Here is a 23895-nt window from a genome sequence, read left to right as displayed (position 1 = left end):
ACGCACACACACAAACACACGTGAACACACACGAAGCTATGCATATATACATACGTACATATACACATGCATGCAAGCCGAGAAAATCAATAAAATCAGTGTGAGTTATTTGGTTTAGTTGCTCCTAAAGGAGCCATTTACTTCGAAATAATACAGATTAGATCTCTAAATATAATTATTGATTCTTTATAAATTTATCTTCTCTCTCGTATGTGTGTAATTTTTACAGAAATATGCTACTTGACTAGAATCAATTTTCATATTTATCTTTCTGTTCTATAAAAAAGCATTCATATATGAAGCATTATATCAATTTTGCATCTATTTTTACTTCATATTTTAAGCCTTCATTGGTCTAATGGAATCACGGCCAGCATTGTACAATCATTATAATTATAATCCATACTATGTAACATTATCATAAATTTTGTTTCTTTAATAAACTATACACAGATGATAATATAAATTTAATTTTTCAAATCGTTATTTCTTTATAAAATATTGTCATTTATTAATAACACGTGTTTTGTGTTATTTTTTTCGCGTTCTCTTTCTCGTTATTTTATAATAAAATCGGCAAATATTATATAACAAATTTCTATATGCTTGTTATATCAGGAATTTTATTTTCAAAAATAGACAATTCTGGTCGTGACCCAGGCAATATTATTTTAACGGACCAATTAACATTTAAGTTGACTGTTTTTTTTTCCAAATCCGATTAATTTTCAAAACAAACAATTCGGACGCGTCACGCACTTTGAAAACGCCAGTTTAGGAAAACAAAGGGTCGAAAATACAATTTCAATGAACGAGGATTTATCTGCATTGTTTCACTCTCGGTGCTGATTGACGCAACATAAAACATCGGGAATTTCGACTCGCTATGTCGCCTCGCGTATGGTTGTTCACAAATTTCTCGTCACGCGCCGTGCGAAACAGTTATTTTCGCTCTCTTGTTCAGTCAGATTAATAATCTCGCTTGCGATACCGATGGTGTTTCATCATTTTGTTGCATATGCGATTATTCATCATATCAAAATTCCACGGATAAAGACAGAACGCGCATAATGCACCGAGATCGTGATGCGGGTTACGTTTACACGTATGCGTACATACATGCATGTATGCAACTTACGTTCACATACACCACGCAAGCGAGAACGTAATCAGACGGTAGTCGAGCTGTATTGTAAATTCGATTAAATATTTGCCAATCCTGTAATCGGATCATTAATCGGTGAGTCGGAATACACGGATTCGACTCGCAAAGGAAAATTCCGCCCGATCGTTCCGCCTTTTTCAATCCCGAGCATATATCCATTCGGTTTTGCCTGATTTTTTACGAAAATACTCGATATTAATCCTAGCATGCAGGACCAAAAGGTAGAGCTCAATATTAATTATTCTTCATAATTTTATACTTAATTTATTGCAATGCCATTTTCTTACACTTTTTTTGTTATAAAACTCTTTTATGATTTACATACATATTTTTTTCTGAAATTGTTATATTTTATATTCTTACATTATATCTCTTTTAGCACTTAAATAATAAATTCTTTAACCATTTTTTTTAATATTCTTTTAATATTATTCAAGTAGTCACTGTCACAACTCAGAGCTCATTCTGCTAGGATTAACTTCGGATAATGATATTCTTACTGTATATTTTCAGTTCTGATTGTGACTGTCTGATTGTCATTTCACATCTAGCTCTAAGATGGTTGACAATCTTTAAAACTTTAAGCATATCCAAAGCTACTAATAGCGCTGAATAGAGATAAGTCCGATTATCGCAAATGAGCAGTTGCTCATAATTAGTGTATTTATATCACCAAATATATCATGCGTAAATGTTTTCTATGTTTTAGATTTCTGAATCTGATTTTCGATCATCAGTATTGCACGATTCCTACAATCAATATTAAAAAAATCTCGCGTGTCGATGTGTAATCTCATGTCTATACAAGATGCTTTAAAGAAAGCTTCCAATATCAAATTCTGGACGTGATTTGACATCAATTTAGCAGTTTTTTAAAAGAATCGAAACAATTATATTATATGGAAATATAAAATAATTTAGAAAAAAATTCCCAAGGTAACTTTTAAATAAGCAAATAAGATTTTTATTTCAGATTTATTTTAAATTTTATCTAAAGCTTAATTGTTATGAAATATCAAATTAAATATTAAATATTAAATATCGATATTTTCACAAAAAATTATATCATTTCAAGAATTCTTAATTTTCAAATACCGATTATATCTGATTAAAATTTTCAGGATTCGATTTTTTCAGGAATCTTGCAATGACTATTCAACCTCTCATCGCAACTAGAAAAGAAAGGATGAAGAGTTATTTTTTTCACTACTTAATACTACGTACAATTATTTAACACGTAAAGAACAAACATTTATGCAAAGGAAGGTTCGAGTAGAAAAAAGGGTAGGACGATGTGCGGGCTCTTGTAAGATTCTTCAGAAAAGTAAATCAAGCGAAGACGACGAAGCGAGACAAAATGAAAAATCGATCATACTATTATATAGTCGATCTTCCCACTCGCAAGCAAGAACATTTACGAAGCATTGTCTTGGAAAATGGAAAATGACTAACATTGAAATAGATTGTATAAAAGATTCCGTTCTTTGTGTGTCTAACAACGATGAAATCGAAATAAGAGATCGAGAAGAGGGTGTGCATTCCGCACGAAATTCGTATTGTATTCTTCTTCAAGGCTAAATGGACAAACTATTTGATGAATAGCTTTTGAATATATACAAGTAAATCAATGTTTTTATTAAGCTCGTCTTGATGATTTTTCTTTTGATTTATTTAACAAGAAATTTAAATTTCTGAGAGTTTGAAACGCTCCACATGTAAAGAAGTATATTCGTGTACTGCGAGTGATATCCTGTAGTACATTGAGAAAAGTCAATGAGAGATAAGTCTATATGATTACTAAACGACACAATGTGAATTGTCATAGCAAGATTGGTCTAGAGATTCGTTTAATCCATGGATTATCGTTAATTCAAATCTAAGCACCGCGAGGTAAAAGCGAACTCTCGTCTTCTGATTCGATCTAATTCACCCCACGTACAGACTTCCCCTCGAGCAAACTTCTTGAAGTTCGAGAGGAATCATTAGTAAGAGAATCGAAGCCTTAAGCTCTGTGGAAAAGAACAAATGACAATATTAAACAACAATATTAATAAATACCTATTTTATAAGATAAGAAGATAAAAAATTGATAAGGAATAATCATTTCTCACACACGAAATATTTTCATTCTCAATTTTTTCTTGTTATATCTTTTTCACAAATTTTGTTATTCGTCACTAGTTTTAATATTTTTATTCTTTATTTTCCTCAGTATTTTATATATTTTTCTCCGACATGAGACATACAAATTTTATTAAAATAAATACTTTTTATTATTGTTTGAAATATTTATCAACGTGTATTTGACTTTGCTATTAAAAAAAAAGACAATAATACATACTTCAAAGTCAAAATATCGATCGTACATTATATGTGAAAAAATCGATTCTGTTATTCGATTGAATTACATTCGACTAAAAGATATCAGCGAGTCAAACGAATCGATTTGAAAGAGAAAGAGAAATATAGATTAACGACGAATACGTGCGTCGCGCGCGCGAATTACAACGCGCCCAAGCGGAGCTCAATGAAGTGCCTTGTCATTGAGCGATTGTCCTCGAAAAGTCAAAGCATTTAAGTATAAACCACTCAAACTAATGGCCATCGAGTTATACCTGCTTATCAAGCTTATATGATTCGTCGCTCTTAGTCGGGCTAGGATCTGCAGCGCAAGCACTTTCAAATGAATACATATATTTTAACAATTGTATTCATTTAACAAATTCAATTCTCTTGAGTCAGCTGATTTATTATTTCCACTTTTACGCTTACATTTCGCAGTTTGATAGTTTTAAATTACTTTCAGATATTTTTTATCCTTTATTATATACTATTTTACTATTAATAGTATATTATATATATATATATAAAATATATGTTATATATATATATATATATATATATATATATATATATATACATATAGTATATAATTAAAATAAAATATGAATTCTACTGACGTCTATAAAGATCTAACAGATGTACAACGAGCGCTCTAATGACAGATGAAACGATCGCAAAGTGCCGCTGCATAATTACAATAGTCATCCCGTATTCGTTGTCGCATCTGGTATCCAGACGTGGTATCGTTTGCACAAGATTACAATAACGAGCTCTCTTGATACAATGATACCTTATTGAGATACTAAAATTTTCAATTAATTCTAACATTATTGAATAAAGGAGCGAAAAGCATTTTGCTTCACATTAATAGTTTTAATTTAAAAATTATTATCTTATTAAAGAAATAAAAACATATAAAGAAAAATAATAAAATATGTCAATTTATATCTCTTTTCTTTCTCTTTTTTCTCTTTCTTTAATGTAATCCTTTTTCTCTTTCTCTATTTAATATAATTATAAAGAACATTTTATTAAAAGACAACTCTGTTTATAGTAAAAAAGAATTTTCTATACAAAAAATATTTTATGCTATATTCCTCATTATAAAAAATATTTAGATATTATATATCGGAGGTTGTTGAAACTCTAAGTTATTGCGATCAAATCAATAGAACAATACGCGCCTTGAAAACAAAATCGAGATAAAATCTAAGGTAATAAAAGAATTGAAAATTTCGTATCAATTTTATCACGTTGATCCTTGAGAATATGCATCCGCTTATGTGCATGTACTATATCCTTGAAGAGACAACGAGCTTTCCAAATCCGTTCTTGAGAATCATAAATATTTTTAAAGAAATTCAAAATAATTTTATGCGAGACAGAAAATTACTAGCGATTTCCTGTTGTTGTATTCAAAGCAGTGGCGAACAAAACATCAAACTAAAAATATTTTCCCAGGCTATACATTTCACGTTTGCACGTGTATAAATATTAAACTGAAATCACATTGGATATTGCCGAGATTGGTTTAATAGGAGTGTTACTCTTCTGTAAATAATTGATGCAATTGCGGATGGGTTTATGATATAAATATTGATATTAAAAAATTAAATATACGCGCTAAATGTAAAATATCCGCGTTTCGCCAAATATTTAAACAGTTTTTATCATTTCTACAATTCAATTTTCTGTAAAGTTTGAACACTCTGCGATCGCTCATTCATGCTACCAATATTATGAATAGAATGAAAGTCGTAAGAAAATTAATATACATTTTTACCAAAAATAATAATTTACAAATTATTGTAATTATTTATAAACAAGTTATAGTATAATTATATAATGGAATTTCTGAGCAAATTCTTAAAGTGTGTCTTCAAGTGTGACATGATTATGTAATCAATTTTTCTTTTCTTTCATCATATAAAGACGGAAAATTTTACTTATATCCGTGAGCATTAGAAAATCAATTCGAACACTTTCCAGCAGCTTGTCATGAAAAATTATGCGGGCGATCTATGACATTTAATGAATTCCGCAACCTTCGGAGGTCGAGAATTGTGCACGCAAAGCAACGAACTTTATCAAGGTTAACTGCAAATAAGTAAGCGTGCGCGAAAAATGCGAGAAATAATACTCACCTTTTAGACACAAAAGAGAACCACAAAAAATTGCGCGGCAACGAAAAGAAACGAATTTTGTTTAACGATTGTATCGCGTGATAAAACCAAGAGCGTATACTTAATGGTTTATCCCTTCGACTATCATGTTTTATTTAATTGATTATCTCTCTCTCTCTCTCTCTCTCTCTTTCTCTCTCTCTCTCTCTCTCTCTCTCTCTCTCTTCTCTCTCTCTCTCTCTCTCTCTCTCTCTCTCTCTCTCTCTCTCTTTCTCTTCTATTAATATGTTTTTTTTATTACGTAAAATATCTTTGTTAAAATTATGCAAAATTTCAACAAAGGACAAATTAATAATTATCAGAATTGTAAATAATTTCGTCGTTGATAATGGTATTTTTCCGTGACAGATTTCTATTATCGCCCCTGACTTCTCGATGTCGTTAAAAGACGTCGCGGTCATTCAAATTACGTCACTGCAGCAAAAGCGAGCGATGTGTCAATGAAGTGTTCGACACATGCAGAGACTACTGCTGTCGGAATTGCGTCAAATGTTTACGAACAGCTTCCACTTAGAACGATATGTCGTACTACGCGTATCACTCCATAAGACAAATGGCACGAATCTTCGCACGACCAGAGTATAGTTGTCGCGATTTGCACGTCGTTTATGAAAACGTCTGGCACGTCGCGGAGAAAATAAATGCGATGCGTGTTTTTCGATTTAGTACTCTTATAGAATACTCTTAGAATATTTTCGAAATATTATTAGAAATTATCGAAGATTATCCTGTTTATTAGAAATATAGTTTTAAAAAATATTCTTGAAATAAATCCTTGTTCTTGGAATTACTTTTTTGAAAATATTTTCTATATTAAGAAAGTATATTCTAAAATATATATTGTGAAAAATATTCTTCAATTATCAGAAAATTATATTCTCGTAAATATTTTGAAAACAATTTCTTGACGCGATAATATTTCTTAAAAATATGTTTCTAATAAACAGGATAATCTTCAATATTTCTGAAAATATTTCGAAAATATTCTAAGAGTATTCCATCCCAAGAAAATTAAAATGAATCTTTTTAGAATATATTCTGCAAGAATATTCCGACAGCATTCCCTCAAGTTTTTTTCACGAATTTGCGGTATGCGTGCGATATTCCATTATAAGTAAAACTAGTGCAGAAGTAAAACCATCTAACACAAATACAACTGAACACAACGTTCATATACGGCGGACCTAAACAAACTGTTGCGCAACGCGAAGTGTAGTGCTTGCTGATAGTCAAATTATGAATATCAGTCTAATTTTCTGTTCACATAGTATTCCACGCGCAGACATTACATTCTGCAACTCGCGAATTTTCGACGTCACCAGCTGGCAAGCTGGCAAGCTCCGTTGTGCGCAGCGTTGTAACGATGCATGTATCTACGTTGTCTCGAGGCGAATTGATCGTTTAATACGCCGGTCATAACTTTTACGAGCGTAGTTAAGCACAGGCGCACTGTGCCACTCGTATCGTTAAAATCGTTATCTGCTACCAAGAACGATCTTGCCCGCGCAATATTGCCGTCAATCGCGCGTTTCCTCGCTCTAATTGACAACAAATGCTTCCGTTTGCTTTTCTCTTACCGTTCAAAGCACTTGCGAAGACTCATTCGAAGTATCAAACGAGTAAAATCTCAAATATCAGTTACAGAAAATCTTCGATTATGTATATGATTCCATCAGCCACGTTGTTATCGGCAATCATAAAATATATTGAGAAGAAAAAAACATTTGCTAGATTTAAATTCAATTTTTTTTCCACAAAGCTTGAATAATTCATAATTAAAAAATTGTTTAATAAATGTTTAACTGGATCTCTCTCTTTTTCCTGCGTGAGTTAACCGCTTGAAATTCTGTCGAACAGGCTAATCGATCGAGTTTACATTTATTCGGTATCGTGAAACAATCAGAGCAATTATTGTTATCAGAGCAATTATGCCACGGGATAGAGAGGCAGAGCAATGAATTATCGATGCAAACTCGAAAGTAATTGGCGTATCTTTGTTGAAAGGGATGACTTAATCGAGATAGAAATGATAGGTACAATCAAAAGCTGAACGATCCCATGTGGAGAGAGAGCTCGCGAAGCGCAGGAGACACATCTCGAGGACGAGACAAAATTTTACGCGGCGCAAAAACGTCACATGGCTGGCTTCTTTATTGTTGCGCGAATGCTTCGGGCCGTTTGGCGAAGCTCAACGGCGCGCACTCATCGATTATCGATGGAGGTTTTTATCACAAGAAAAGGACAAAGGTAATTCAAATTGCGGTTACAACGAAAGTCATGATCGACTGGTAAATTTCCACGCTACCTATCGGTTGTATCGTATATACGCAAAAATAGTTCGGAACCATCGCGCACATCCTTTTTTTAGCTTCCAATTCTGTAATAAAATTGAATTTTTTTCATTTTTCTTCGACGAAAGCTCATCCGCGAACTATTATTTACCGCAAATTTATTATGTCTGACATAAAATGCCTTAGAGCGTAATTAACTCTTAAATTAAATTTGTGTCAAGGTAAAGTCCGCGGTTGAAATAAATTGCGAGACGAGGTTCCGTTATCTAGTTTCCTTGAGATCTTATTTCATTGAGACTTTTTTCATTTTTAACGTTAAGTAACACACTATTTAAAGAATTACCGATTTCCTTATCTTATCTCCCAGCTTATATCTTTATATTTCCAGCAACCATAATGAAAGAATATTCACAGTGATTCTGAAACTCCTGCATAATCGTGCACGCGTTGCTCTTCTCATTCCCTCTCATGGCACCCTTTCTTTATTCCTGTCAAATCGTTGAGAAATTGTAAACGATCGTTCGCGAAAGCAAGGTCAGCTTGACGACAATAGTAACGGGAAATTTTACGTAATCGGTCATCATAAATTTTCGACAAATCATCGAAAAAGAAGCATTACGAAAGCGAGATTCCGCGTGTTATGGAGCCGAAAAACGCTGTCGTCCTAAAATTTGCATTTTTCTGTATAATTCGAGCTTACAGACTCAACGAAGCGGCCGACTCCCCGTCCTGGGATCCGATTAATCACTATGAAACCTCATTACACGAGCTATTAGCCCCGTAACGATGCTGACGCGCAGTATAAAAGTACAAAAGGCACTCGTGCTCTAACTATGCGATATTATGCGTGCCGACCGGCGAAAGAGTGTTACGTGTGAAAGTTTCATTATAAAATCATTTCTCTTTCGCGTCTACATTTTTCGCGTAACTGCACGTAAATGCAAGCAGCGTGCAAATTCTCGACAGAAACGCAACAAAAAAAATGGTCATTTTTATCTCGTAAGAAATAAACAAAATTTAAACAATAATTAAATAGATGTGTAATTTATTAATAATATATAATATATAATTGAATATTAATAATGAATAATAATTACAATTGAGAGAATAAAAAATAATATATTTTTATAATAATAGATTTATATAAAAATAAATAATGTATATAAATAGTAATAATAATACATTAATATAGTAATAATTGAAAGAGAGATTCGTCTCTATGAAAATTGTACACCTAATCTTAAAATTACAATCAGATTCATAATTTATATTTTACACTGAATTCTTCATCGTAATATTACTTAAGATAGTTCTTACATGTAACTTTTTTTTAACTATAGAGAGAAATTGCTATAAAAAAATTTCCTAATTATGAGATTTTATAGATTAAAAAAATTTACAATTTTACAAAAAATTAATGTTTATTACTCTTTCATTTACTTTTCGCAGAAAAGAATATTTTGTTGAAGTCAAATGTCTTTTTGTTTAGCGAAAAGAAAGCGACAGTCGAGTACGGAGGGCGCCAATGAGAAGGAACGAAAAAGGGTTAGATCTGTGACGCAAAATACAACATGGGAAAAGACGCACTGACCCGTTAAATTCGTCCAGAAAAAATCGACGCATCTCCAATAGACGCGCAGCGTGTATTCAAGGATTGGAAAGTGATTAAGCGCAGGAATACAAGGAAAGATACGGAGGTTTTTCTCGGTGCCGAAGAAAATTCAAAGAGAGAAGAGAATCTTTCATCCCCCTCTCCCCCCGGAATAATTAAAGGTGCCACTGAAAAAGTTTGAAAATTGAACACCCCCTTGTTTACGGCGCCGTCTTGTGAATTAGATCACAAAAGCTAATTTTAACCTTCATTTTTCATTCGACTCCTTGAAGCGAGTGATTGAGAAAATGAGGGCAAAGATGGGTAGAAACCGCCTATTTTCTTGCTAATTGTAAGTATACAATTCATCGTTTTTATTAATCTAGATATGAATTAATTCCTTTTTTTCTGTGAAAAAGATGTGTCGATCATTGAGATTAAATTATTATAATAAAATATTGTAATATAATGATGTAATATCCTTTTGCAGTTGAGGTAATTTATAAAAATAAAAAGAAAAGAATTATGAATTCTTTGCCAAAAATACTTTGAATAATTCTGTTTTATAAATTATCCGCATCAATTCTCTTTAAAATAAGATTGCGAAAATTAGTCACGATTACGCACAATATCGGTAATGTTAAAACAAAAACGCGAGATTTTTTAAATTCACCACTCGAAATTGTCTCGGACGGTTTATCTCGGAAGATTCAACGATCAACGCACAAGACGCACGCGCGTCCGATGATTGCTTTGCGCAAAGGCAGATGCACGAATTTTCGAGACGACGTATTTATACGCGCCTTCGGCATCAGGGACCCGGGATTAGATCGCGACGGAGAAGAGACTTATTACGAGACGAGGCGATTACGCAAACGAGCGCAACTCGTCCCGGCGCTAAGAGAAACGAAGAGAGAGAGAGAGAGAGAGAGAGAGAGAGAGAGAGAGAGAAAGAGAGAGAGAGAGAGAGAGAGAGAAAGAGAGAGAGAGAGATCCGGATGAAAATGAGCGGAGCCTAAATAGCGCGCGTTCCATCGCGCTATTAATTACGTATCGAATTACGTCAGTTTCCCGAGGCGACCGCTCGCGCAAATGACGGATTTGTGGTAACCACTGTGATGCGGGATGAATTTCAGCAAATTCGCAACTGAAAATGGTTATAAATTGCTGTAATGAGACTTGTGAGTATATAAACGCTCGCACAATCGAAGATCTTTATTAATGCACTGCCCTTGAAAAAGACTTTAGCCCTTGAGATTGTAGCTATTTAAATAAATGCAAATAATTGTAAACTTCACACGATGTTTTTTTCCCTCATGCATCAGTCTTGCTTACTGATGCTTTGACGGAACTTTGCCAAATATGAAGAGAGACTACTTCCATCAACGATATCCCTCCTGTATCGATCAACTGACAATGAGTACAAACAATCTGCTACATGTGTGAATAATTCATGGCTTTGGTGGTATGTCCGAGCATATAGAATATCGTTGTTTCGTTGTAACTGAATTTAAATCAATTCTAATCTATAATATTATAAAGAATATAAATATATCACTATGGAGAAAGAGAGACACATGTTTCATTCGATTATGGGTATATAAAATTTTGGAATTTACATATAAAATATGCGCGAGATGCTGAATCGATTGAAGGAATAGAATACTTCAAATTTTGATAAAAAATTAACGAACATGGAAGATGAGACATACGGCCTATATTTTGTGTGAATGGAAAATAAAGATAATAGTTTTTTTTCACAAACGCGATTGACGTAACGCTCAACAAATGATTAATTCGTAGCCTCGATGAACGGCGGGAGTGCACATAAAGACGGAGGATGTAAATAGATCGTGTTTACGAGAGGGTCTCGGGAGCGCGAAAAGGAATCTCTCGGAAAACCACGAAAGAGGAAAACGCTTTTCCACGCGCGCAATTTAATCCGGCGCGAGGCGAGGAGACGGGGCCAAGTGAGATTGAACGGATCAATGCGGAAGAGAGGCGTTTCCAAAGTGGAACGGCGGCGATATAGCGTATAGAGCAGCGACGCAAAATCCACGTTCACGAAGCCGCATTCTGGTGTGTTGTGGCGCGATCATTCTGTAATAAACGATCAGCGTCGTAGAGTCGCGTGACAATACGCGCCGACGGCGAACACGCATAAGAGGAGACCTTCGCTGCATTTTCTTCTCTTTTTTTTTTTTGTTCTTTTTTCTTTTGGATGGAAAACCGACGATACGGACCGAAGGACCGTACAGGAAAGATGTTTGATTAGGACAAAACGATGAGATTCGACAAAAACTCACATTAATTTGTTCATTGCGATGTATGCTTAACTTCACTATGCTTTAGCCAAAGAACGGAAAATTTTAAAAATTTGCACAAACTGTGATAATTCTATATAGAAATATTATTCTGATTTTATAGATAATAGTTCTCTATAAATAGCTCTATACAAAGGATTGCACACAAAATATATATAACTATTATATTAACTTTTAAACCGAAACACACACAACGCAATATGTATTTACACACATACACACACACGCCCGCACACACGCATACGCACATACACACACACATACACAAAATACGTACTTAATTAAGCAATATAGTTGCTTCTGAGATTTTTCTGGGGCATTTTATTTTTATTTTTTAATCAAAAAAATAAAGAAACTAATATAAAAATAATTTAATTATTTAGTTAATTAATAACTTACACAATGATAAAATATGCACCTATTGTATAATTGGACTTTTAATTTATAGAATTAAGTCTCAGAGATTAATTAATGTGTTTCAATTTAAAAATGATATAACTCGATTTTTCTGTAAATATATTTTCGAGTCGGTATCATCGTCGGTCCATCCAGTGACTGAATTTAAAAAAAAAAAAAAAAAAAAAAAAAAAAACGTTTAAGGCCTCTCACGAGCCGCGACGACGGGAGATATGGAGATACAATAAAGCGACAAAGAGACGAAGTATAATATAATAAAGGCGCCGCGGGCGCGGCGCGTGTGTCGGATGCAATTTACGACAGGCGAACTTCAACGAAAACGTTTCGATAACTGGCTAATATATCCGCATAGACGCGCGCGTTGTGTATACATGCGTGTGTGCGTGCGTGCGGCGATTGCGTAATGATCGATATATCGCTGGACCGAGGAATAAACTACGTATATAAATAGAACGACACTTGCTCGACATCTGTGTGATACAAAGAACACTGAATTAAAAGTAATAATTGAGGGAGTAATATATATACAACGGGCCAGGGGAAATCTGCAGGTACACACGTGTGTTGTCCCTGTGTGCCTACCTTTGTGTTCTTGTTCCTATGTTGATGTACACACACGTATAGCCTCTGAGCGTTATAAAACGATTAAGCACCGAGTTACACCAACAGACAGCTGATTCAAGCTACGTGATGGTCAATCGGGCATTTCTGTCGATTCGTCATCCCTTTCCTGAATTAAATTCTAGCTATGATATAGACAGAGAAAGGGGGAAGGGAAAGGGAAGACAGAGAAGCAGATCCAACGGTTTCGACAACCTCAGCTAAATCTAATCGCAGCTTAAGTTATCGTGTGTAAATTCTCGTCACATATTCAATGTTAAACACGTATCATAATTCTTACATCTCGTACAAACATTGAACGTCATCCTCATGTTAGATAACATAAACTAAAATATCGTTAAAGTATTCAACATTAATTACGTGGCGGGAATATGAATCTTTGTTCTTAAAAAAAAAACACATAGAATCAATTAAACTAGAGTTAAGATTGATCGAAACCGGGTCTGTGAAATAACCAGGGGTAGCCAATAAGCTCGATCTGTCGGTGCAACATTGGTCTTAAACTGAGAAACGTGAAGATATTCAGAGGAAAATTGCTCTAAAGGAGCCACACACTGCGGTGAACACGATGATATACGTACTATTTTGTTACCTACTACTAATATTTACATGAAACGCTTGCGCTCGCATACGCGCGAGTCGTAAATACGTCGGTTAAAGCTTCCCGCAGGTGCAACAAACCCCCTGCCATCGGGGCCAATTGGAAAACAAGAGACGAGCGTCAACAAATTAAATTAACACGTGAAATATTTTGCAACAATCGATTTCATTCGCGATAAACTGTTTGTACTTATATGTATATTACAGCACGAGAAATTTTATGCGCATCGCGCAAACGTAAAAGAGAGTACAAGAAATCGTTATGCAGTTACATTGTACTATACTGCATTTATTATGCAATTACTACGGAATAGTTCAACCTTCCGGGAACTATTTGCTTCGCGCATAACGATATACGGAGAAAATAATTTCACACTTCTTAATAATAAATTAAAGTAAATGTTGGATTATATACGCGGATTATATATGTTGGAAGATACGAGAATGCATTCAAATTGCTCATATTTCCACGAGCAATTGATGCGCCCCGTGCGTTTCTATCGAATTAAACATAAAATTACAATTGATCTGAATTGAAAAATATTGTCTTTCGATCTCAAACGATAACTATATCCTATGCGTCTTACGTATCTTATACGATCAATTGATGACTAGACTTGATCGCGATAAGATTATCTTTTGCATAAGAAATGGAAACCATTTTTATTACGTTGTAACATACGTTCCTGATGTGCCTACGTTGTTATTGACACAACCCTTAATATCGCAAGTCGGTGGTCGATATCACATTATCTACCGGGAACAATTGATCGAGATATTTTACTGAGAATGAATGACGAAAATCCTTATCGGATCATAAAATCAATGATAATAATTATCCTGTCGTATATCCATTCTATTTTAATATAATATAGCATTAATTATAAGGTATCCACAATCATCCAACAAAAATTATTGCTTACTTCGCGATGAAAAACCAATATTTTGTTTAATTATCAGATATTTTTATTTATACAGCGATTAGGGATAACTCATTAATCAAAATTTGATCATGGTTGGCATGAATAAATTCTGATGTTAAAATAATTTTAGGAAAACATTGTTACTCGTACAACAAAAAATGAAATCAATATTGATAATTTACTTTTTCGTAGAATAATCGTAAAAACGTGACAAACGTAAGATAGACTTGATTATTTTTTATGGCCAATGCAAAATGACGCAAATTTCCACATGGATAAACACTATCACGATGTGACTTTACTCAAATATTCTAATTGATATATTTCGAAAAGTTTTTATTATCTGAAGACTCAGGAGTCTCCGACAACGGCGACATATTTTTTTGTATAAAATATTCTACAAAAAATATTAATAATAATTATTACGCGAATAATCGTGTTTCCATCGTTTATGGTAATAGTAGTTTGTACATGATATCTGCATTTACACATATCATACTCGCTGGAAAAGCGTAAACAGGTCGCGATCTTACAAAAGTTAGATTTGCTTTTCAGATGTTACATCAAAGCGTCAAAATTATTTGTAACAAAATTCGTGTAACATTATTATAGAATATATATATATATATATATATATATATATATATATATATATATATACACACGCGCGAATTTTATTACAAATAATTTTGACGCTTTGATGTAACATCTGAAAAGTAGATCTAACTTGTGTAAGATCGCGACCTTTTGATAAAATATGACATAGAAAATGACATAGGAAAAGATAAAAAATGACATATAAAAAGAAAGAAAGAAATATATATATATATATATATATATATATATATATATATATATATATTTCTTTATATATATAATATATATATATATATATTTCCTTTTTTCTTTCTTTTCCTATGTCATTTTTTTATCTCATATTTTATCAAAATCTGACAGAAAATTTTGTACAATATTAAGATGTTAGTCATGTTTGCTCATGGATAATAGCTACTTTAATTTGGAATATCAATATTGAACTTGGATCAATTGTCGAAAAGAGATCGAAAACTGTTAGCAAATGGTTATAGCGATATGTACAATTATCTAAATCGAATAAAGAAAGAAGCAGGTACGAAATGTTGATTGTAGACAAAAGTTAAATTAAACCGCAGCAATTCCTGAGATATATTGAACGATTTCATGTTGTGCGAAGAAAATAAATTCTCAGTAAATTCCGAGGCGAGGTAGTTAATAGTTACATAACGGAAGTTATGCAATTTAATAATGTGTGCTGTTGCTTTATGAATAAAGATAAAATTCATTCGATGTGTTTCAGATCAAGGAGCGCGGTATCAAACTATTTGAAGATGCTGAAAATCATTATTGACGGTTGCGATTAATATCTTTAAAATGTTAGCTGACTTAATAGCCATTGGAGGATAATCGTGGCTTGCCGTAATATTGAAAAAGAAGAATGCTCGATTTTTTTTGGCAAATCGGATTAACGAAAAAAAATACAGAGTTTTTCCTGTAAAAAAACTGTCATGTTCAAATATAGGATATTATCTTTTTCAATCAGATACCAAACCTAGACTATTCTAAGTTGAAAATAAAATTATAAATGTATATAATATTCATATTAAATCATCACGCATATTAAATTTGTTTGCCACGAATAAAATTGAATTGCCAAGAAACTTGAAAATGCTTTTACAATCCACAATATTTATAATCGATTTCGTAAAGAAAATTGTCAGCTCATCTGCAATTAGAGTATATGTAATCCGTTTGACGCAACTAAAATTCGAACATTAAAAAGTATAAGAAACTCCATAATATGTTTACAACACGATTGTCATTATGAATTTACGTAATTAGGGACGAATAATGAATTTTTGCGATATCACATTCAATTAAAAATCCAAGAATAATAGAGACTTCAATTATACAAGGAACTACAAGATGGAAAAATAATAAGAGCCCGAAAAAATTAAAACAAATAATTTGTAGCTATATTTTTATCGCAATCGTAATATTTGAATAATCATTAAAGAAATAACCAACAACGCGCGCTATCTCAAAGGCTCACTACATTAATACAATTTTAATAAAAGTATCTTAGTTCCATTATTCTCAGTGCTTCGTTATTTCTTGACACGTTCGTTCGTATACAACGCGTATGCTTGCAAGCGTAATTACATATCGCGTCAGCCAAGATCTCGTTATTTGAAAATCTCGTCACGAAGCCGCGCCAAGTGCTTCACTTATTTCGTTGCAATTCGTACCGCTATGCTATTTTCTTTCTCATTCTAATTCCTTCATAACATCGCGGCGTGTGCAAACGAACGGCGTGTGCATTCGTGTATAAAAGCAGAAAGGATATGTATATATATATATATATATATGGATATAAAGATCCTCATTTTGATCTACTCTCTTACTCGCGAAATTACATTTGCACGTGCAACGGATGCTTTGCCTATTTTTTCGCATTTCATATCTCATTAACCAAATATTGCAGAGGCTTACGATGATCCTCCTTCGTCAATCAGCTGATCGTTCGCAATCGTAATCTAATGATTTCCTGATAAAATTTTGTCGTCGCTTATAACGCGCAAAAAAATATCATCGACGTCGATATTGAAATATACTGAGAATTCAACACAAGTTTTCGAAGCTTACTCTTATATGTTATTGAATAATTTATTCCCGCGTGGTATATTAACGAGATTTCATTTTTTGATGTAATGCAAAAGTTCGATACAGTGCGTCTCGATACAATCGTTTATCAGAACCGGGGAGTTTGCTCGACTTGAACGAAAATCTCTGAAATCTCAGATTAATATTAGACGCGCGGATTAATATAGAGCACTCAACTCGTACTCAACTTATCGCGAATGCTAAAAGGATATAAAAGTTTTGTAACGTCGCACTTACGTGCCGCATTTTCTCCGCATTGTCCGCGCGCGTGTTAACCCATCGCCGCTGAATCGATCCTCCTCCTCGACCGACCACGTCGCGCTGGCGTGTGCCCAATCCAATTCCGAACGATCGTTTTACTCATTAACGAAACTTCGTGCGCCGACATTGACGTCAACGCGCGAAAGTATTTTGCGTCGTCGAGAGCCGGTCGCGAGAGCGGCTCGATCTTCCCCGAGAGAGAAAAAGAGATGATCACTCGCGCGTGGCTAATGCAATCTTCGATCGTGTAATCGCGGCCACTGTTTGCCATTAGCTTCCAATCGAGTAATCTTTACGTCGACACGCTTCGTTAGCACCTGCGATGCTTATTAATTCGCCATCGATTTAGTACTTTTTACCGTGTCCTACATTGTGCGCTTCATTTTTTTTTTCTCTTTTGCCGATATTATGTTTATGTCGTCAGGATCGCTAATCACGCAATTATATTCATGTTTTTTTTTCGCGAGAGGTTAACGCGAGTCTTTAAGTTCAAAGATAATAATAAGACTTGGATTTAAATCTCACGACAATATCGATGATTACACTCGCGCACACATTGAAACTCGTATTATTTATGAGGAAGCTGTTAGCGCGATTTAAAATGTTTACAACTACTCTTGATAGCTCCTCGTATCTTCCAATATTGATATTCTTGTGCCAATAGTAACTGGAATATGATATCATTACCGAGCTCTCTTTCTTTCATATACAATGATTCGAGATGGTTAATATCTCTGTACGTTTGCACATTTATCTTAGAGAATTAAATGTTTAATCTTCCAAGATAATGCAGGTAATAATACATCGGGCATGAAATGCTATGCAAAGAGAAACCGTAGTAATCGGAAGTTGATCGCGTGCGGATACAACGTTACTACGATGATAGACATATCCGATTTCCTGCGTATACATATAAAGAAATATTTCTCACGTGGCGTGAATTATTTTTTATCGCGAATATAAAGAAACTATATAGTATATATATATATATATATCGTCTTCTCCAATTGGCCCGTCATCGGCGCGATTGATGAGAAAAACATGTTTCATATATAATATAAATTATCTCATAATGATTGTGTGTGTGTGTGTTGTGTGTGTGTGACGACTAGTTATATAAATGTGAATCGCACTCACGGGGAGTACGCAGATCGTACTCTTTTTCTCTTTCTCTCTCACTCATTCTCTTTCTCTCACTCACAACGAATAAAGAGGATAGAGACAAATAGTAGACAACGAACGATGCACGATATGATTCGTTTCACAGTACGATACCTCTCTCTTGATTCGTGTGTGTGTAATGCGAGGATAAACGGAATGGACAAGCAGAGGAGGGGTTATCGAAGGTTTGGAGGAAACATCGGGGAAGAGAAGGACGTTCTGCATGTGTGAGGGAAGGAAGGAAAGGAGGAAATGTCGTTTGCAAAGCAACGAGAGACTATATGTACAAGGTAACTTCGGTACGGTGACATTTCCGATACTACTAGTTAATCATTGGGAATAAACTTTACACGTGACCTTCTCACTATAAATTGGATCATAAAGATATCTTGAATGGATAAGGAGAGCGGGAAGAGTGGAAAGGACGGAGAAAGAGGAGCAATAGGAAGATATGAAGATGTTGAAAGGACACACACATATAAATATATATATATATGTATATGTATATAGTAGTATACAGCCGTTATTACGTTAATGAATCGATTGACCGGCTAAAAAAACAGATTTCTCCATGTAAAAAGTGATGCTGGCGTATGACGTCTACTACACACATACGTAACAACCGAGAATTATGTGTATCTATAATTTTTGTATGCTCGACGTCGGCGTATAAACGTGCTTTATCATTCGTATTTGCCGTTTCTCTATTCCGCCTCTTTAATGAGTTCAATCGCGAAACGCAACAAAAATATGCCACGTGCAGTTTCGTATATCCTTCTCTACTCTCTCTCTCCCCCTTTCTCTCTTTCTTTCTCTCTTTCTCTCACACTCAACTTTCTCTCTCTTTCTCTATTAGATAACACATCTTTCCTAGCAGATTCGCTTACGCGAGAAATTTCGTCCCAAAAATCTGCGTTTCGCGTCGCGAGCTTTGGCTACACACGGATACGCTCGCGCGCGCGCGCGCGCGTGCCGCACACACATACATCCTTCTCTTTTTCTCGTCTTTCTCTCACGCTCTCTTACTCTCTCTCGAAAGAAGCAAACTACCAACGTGGTGACGACGACGATGAAGACGACGAACACCGACGACGAAGAAGCGCCGCGCCACGTCGGCCCGACGACAAGGCGCGATTACGATGACGTGTACACGACGTGCGTATCCATCTCCTGTTACAAGCAACTTGCCGAGCCGATGTCGCGTTCAAAACTCGGCAAACTCCTTGGCGCACTTCTCCGTCAGCGAGATTCTCAGGGTTTCCTCCTCATAATCGTCGAAATTGCTGGTATCGCCTGGTCCCTTGCAGCGCGGTATGAACGGCGCCTCTATTCGTTTCTGGAAGACGGCTATCCAGTCAGTACTGGCGAACCACTTGTGGCCCTTGATGTCGTTGACGCCCGCTTTGAGATTGCCGTACCTCTTGGTGAGGTCAACCTGCAGCAGGTTGCGCAGCAGATCTTTCAAATCTGAACCAAAGTGTGAGGGGAAGCGTGGCTTGCCGGTCACAATCTTCTCGTAGATTTGAATTGGCTGATCGGCGAAGAATGGAGGATATCCTGCAGCCATCTCGTAGACCAGAACGCCCAGTGCCCACCAGTCTACCGCCTTGTTGTAGCCCTTGCTAAGGATGATCTCGGGCGCCAGATACTCTGGCGTGCCACACAGGGTCCACGTCCGACCCTGCACCCTCTTGGCGAAGCCAAAGTCGGTGACCTTCAGATAACCCTGTGCATCGATCAACAGATTCTCCGGCTTCAGATCCCGGTAGATCAGGTCGAGGTAGTGCAAATACTCGAATGCTAGGACAATCTGAGCCGCGTAAAAACGCGAGTGTGGTTCCGAGAAGCGGCCGACCTTGCGTAGATGACTGAACATCTCGCCACCGGGCACGTACTCCAGCACCATGTACAGATACGAGTTGTCCTTGAAGTGGAAGCGTAACGATACGAGAAACGGGAAGCTGATCGCTTGCAATATCCTCTTCTCGTTAAGCGTGTGCTCCACTTGCTTCAACTTGACGACCTTTTGCTTGTCGAGTATCTTCATAGCGTAATATTCCTTAGTGGGTTTGTGTTGGACGATCATCACGCGGCCGAACGAGCCGGTACCCAAAGTCTTGATGCGTTCAAAGTCATCGAGACCAGCGGTGTTGGTTGGATTTTTCTTCCATTTGTCCTCGAATTCTTTCTTCGCCTTATCGAGGAATTCCTTGACGCTCTCAGCGGCATCGACCTTCTTGTTGGCAGTCGCGGCATTGTTGCCCATCTTAGCCGCGCTGGTGCCCGAGCCTGCCAGGGCAGCTCCACGGGGCTCGAGATAATCCAGAGGACTGCTACGTCTTCGTCGGCGTACGTCCGTGTCCGCCGAGCCTGCCACGGCTCTGCCGAGCTCCGGTTTCCTCAGAATTTTTGCCACCTTCTACCGCGCGCTGTTGGTGGCCAGACGTGTCTCGTCGTCGCACCTTGGAAACTATACCAAGAGTATCGTGCCAACGATACTATACGACGATAACGACGGATCTTCGCTTCGCGTCGCGTTAATGTCCTTGTATTCGATCCAAGTCCTTCGAAGAAAACTTTCGCGAGGAACTCGACGACGACCTCGCGACACACGAGAAAGGAGATAGATCGTACGCCAAAGGTAAGAAGAAAGGTAGAGACAAGCACGCACACTCGCGCGATTATCACACGGTAGAAAAAAACAGGTTACACACACATACACGCAGGAGAAGCGCGCGCGCGAGCGCGACGCGAAAGGGCACCCTCCCGGCGCAACTCCAGAGTCCGTTCTCTCTTTCTCTTACACTCTCCTACGGCTGCCTTCCCTGCTGTCGCCGACTATATTTCTCCCGGCGAAACGTCACCACACTCCGCAAACGGCGCTCGTCCGAAAGTGAGAGGGAGAGGGACGAGGGAGAGATTCCTCCTCTTCCGTCGTCCTTCGGCGAGAGGCTCCCGACACCCGGAGATTTGGCGCGTCGGAAAAAAAATGGGTCAGCAGCGATCCTCGTCCGCGACTCGCGCCATCTTCCCTGTCAATTGTACCAGTTAGTCGTCGTTGTCGTCCAGCACGGCTGGGAGATGCCGTTTCTCTCTCTCTTTCTTTTTCTCTCGCACGCTCGTATCGTTCTGTCCCGCCCGTTTCAATGTCTGTCGAGAGTACCACGATTTACCGTATCAATCTCCTATCCCGAACAAAGTCACACAGCGCAAAATTCTCCTTGACTGTCACTCACACGTACGGCAGAGCCCACTTGTACGCGTTTAGCATCTAAAGGAACAAGATGCACACTGATTTTATATGCCAATCGCGATTTCGTCTTGACAGCTTCGAACGACACTTGGATGATCACACGTTTCCACTTACCGTTCCTTCGTTCCTTCCTTCTCGCCAGTATCTCCTTGTCCCCCACGATTGTGTTCGTTCCTCCTCGCGACGAGAAGCAAAGACAGTGACGGACAATCCAGAGGAGAGGAGAGAGATGGACGTCTCGTATCGGGCGAGGAAGCTACTCGCGACGCGCACCTCGCTTCCTCGCTTCCTCGCGCTTCCCGGCCCCGGCACGGATCTAATCGAGCGCGTACGCGCACAGCCGATGTCGGGGGTTCTGCTCTCGGCTCTCACGGCGAAGTCACTCTGCGTTCACGACCGCTCACACGTTCGCGTCCGCACCACGGAGGCGCACGGCGCTAACAGCACCGTTGCACGACGCTCCAAAGATTGTACGATCGTCGTCGGCCAACGACGGCGACGGCGATGACGTCGGCGGAGACGGGTACAACCGTGCCTAAAGATGGCGACGCGACACCTCTTCCGCTCGCTCGCTCGTTCGTTCGGGGGGTTTTTCGCACGAGTGCGAAAGTGACGAGGTACCGCTCTGGGAGGCGAGAGAGCTACTGTGCGCCGTAAGTCAGCTGTTGCTTCCTCCTGTCACCGAGAGATGTAGCATCGTATGGGAGTTGCGCCGAATCGGCAGGTGCTGCCACCACGAGGCGATATCTTCAACTAAGGCGCGATCGAGCTGGCCCGAGTCTTTCCGAGGGTTATCTCTCCTCGGCGATGTTCGCGCGACGTCACGTGATGAACACGCGTGTACAGAAGCGGAACGTCGCCGCGCCGTTGCTGCCTCTCTTTCCGAGCGGCCATTTAGACCATTTTTTTTTTTTAGACACGACACGTTATTCTAAAATCGTATTTTACGTTGATATTACTTATGTATACGTCACGCTCGTTAATTAATGCGAATCATTGACGTCTGCAATTAAAGTTTATCATATAGCAGTCTTGAAATTTTAAAAATAGTAATGTATACATATATAGATAAACAGAGATAATATATATCTATAATGGTTATTCAAATTGCTATCTAAAATGATTGCATTAAAGTTTATATTAGTAACATTTTTTTTTTTTTTTTTTTTTGCCTTCTTTGTAAACTGATAACATCTTCGCTGTAAAGAATATTATCCTTGAACTAATCTATCTGTATTTTTTCCAAAAGACTGTTTATATTATCGAAACATGCGTAGTTCAGATTTGGAAAAAGAATAGCCCTGACCCGATTTCTTCACTCTATTCCCCACGTTTCTCCTTTCTTTAAAAAGTGCGACCGTTTCGTAAAGTCTCAGGGCCCCGGAGGTGTCTCAAGTCAGCCCTGATCGCACGACGAGCTCCGAGAAGACGATTGTGTCACGTTGTTCGACTCCGAGGACGGGCACTCTGAGTCAGCCGACCGAAAAACTTTACATCGTATTCCGTCAAGGTTGCTTTTGAAATTTGGAAGCGTTTCGGAGGTCGCACGCCCGACACGATCGCGCTTTTATCTCCGTCGTGGATAACGTCACGTCGGGAGATTCTTTCGAGCGAGTCTCGCGCGTTTGACTTTATCGCACGGAAAACGCACGAAAGAAACACATAAAGCGCACACATAATCGAGCATTATCGCGCGCAATCTAATGCCATACCCGATATGTCGTTACGGCGTCGTGATAAAAATTCACTCTCTCGCAAATCTCGCGCGCGTGTCTGAGCGAGCGAAACCTTTCTCTGCCGTTGCGTTAGGTTACTATACTGCACGTCTCCGTCGAGGCGCTTTTATGTACTCGGTTATTTACATCGCAGATTCGCGAATTTATAATTTGCTAATAGCTAATTCGATTGGATGAAGATGGTAGCGTTACTATCAAACGTCAGAGTCAGCACGAGATACGTATAATAAAATTTACTAAAGTACTAATCACAGCAAAATGCCTAGCATAAAGTTTGTCAAATAATTGTGTGATGTTGAAAAAGAAATTATATTTTTGACGAGAAA

General features: G+C 37.2%; 1 protein-coding gene and 1 long non-coding RNA gene across 3 annotated transcripts in view; both read right to left on the bottom strand.

Moving 5' to 3' along the window:
* Positions 1–23895, bottom strand: part of LOC140666941 (uncharacterized) — an 88653-nt gene that overhangs the window by 59787 nt on the left and 4971 nt on the right. The gene's annotated exons all lie outside the window — the stretch shown is intronic.
* Positions 481–22836, bottom strand: Pka-c1 (Protein kinase, cAMP-dependent, catalytic subunit 1). Its single transcript, XM_072894491.1, has 2 exons — positions 21948–22836; positions 481–21851 (listed from the first exon to the last, which is right to left on the bottom strand). The coding sequence occupies exon 2, from the start codon at positions 20844–20846 to the stop codon at positions 19785–19787; it is 1062 nt and encodes a 353-aa protein (XP_072750592.1). The 5' UTR covers positions 20847–21851; positions 21948–22836; the 3' UTR covers positions 481–19784.

This window comes from Anoplolepis gracilipes, chromosome 6 (assembly GCF_047496725.1).
Source record: "Anoplolepis gracilipes chromosome 6, ASM4749672v1, whole genome shotgun sequence".
Classification (NCBI taxonomy): domain Eukaryota; kingdom Metazoa; phylum Arthropoda; class Insecta; order Hymenoptera; family Formicidae; genus Anoplolepis; species Anoplolepis gracilipes.
This window is presented reverse-complemented; position numbering and strand designations above follow the sequence as displayed.

Excerpts from the sequence above, each read along its gene's own strand:
- Pka-c1 (XM_072894491.1), bottom strand. The coding sequence starts at position 20,846 with ATGGGCAACAATGCCGCGACTGCCAACAAGAAGGTCGATGCCGCTGAG.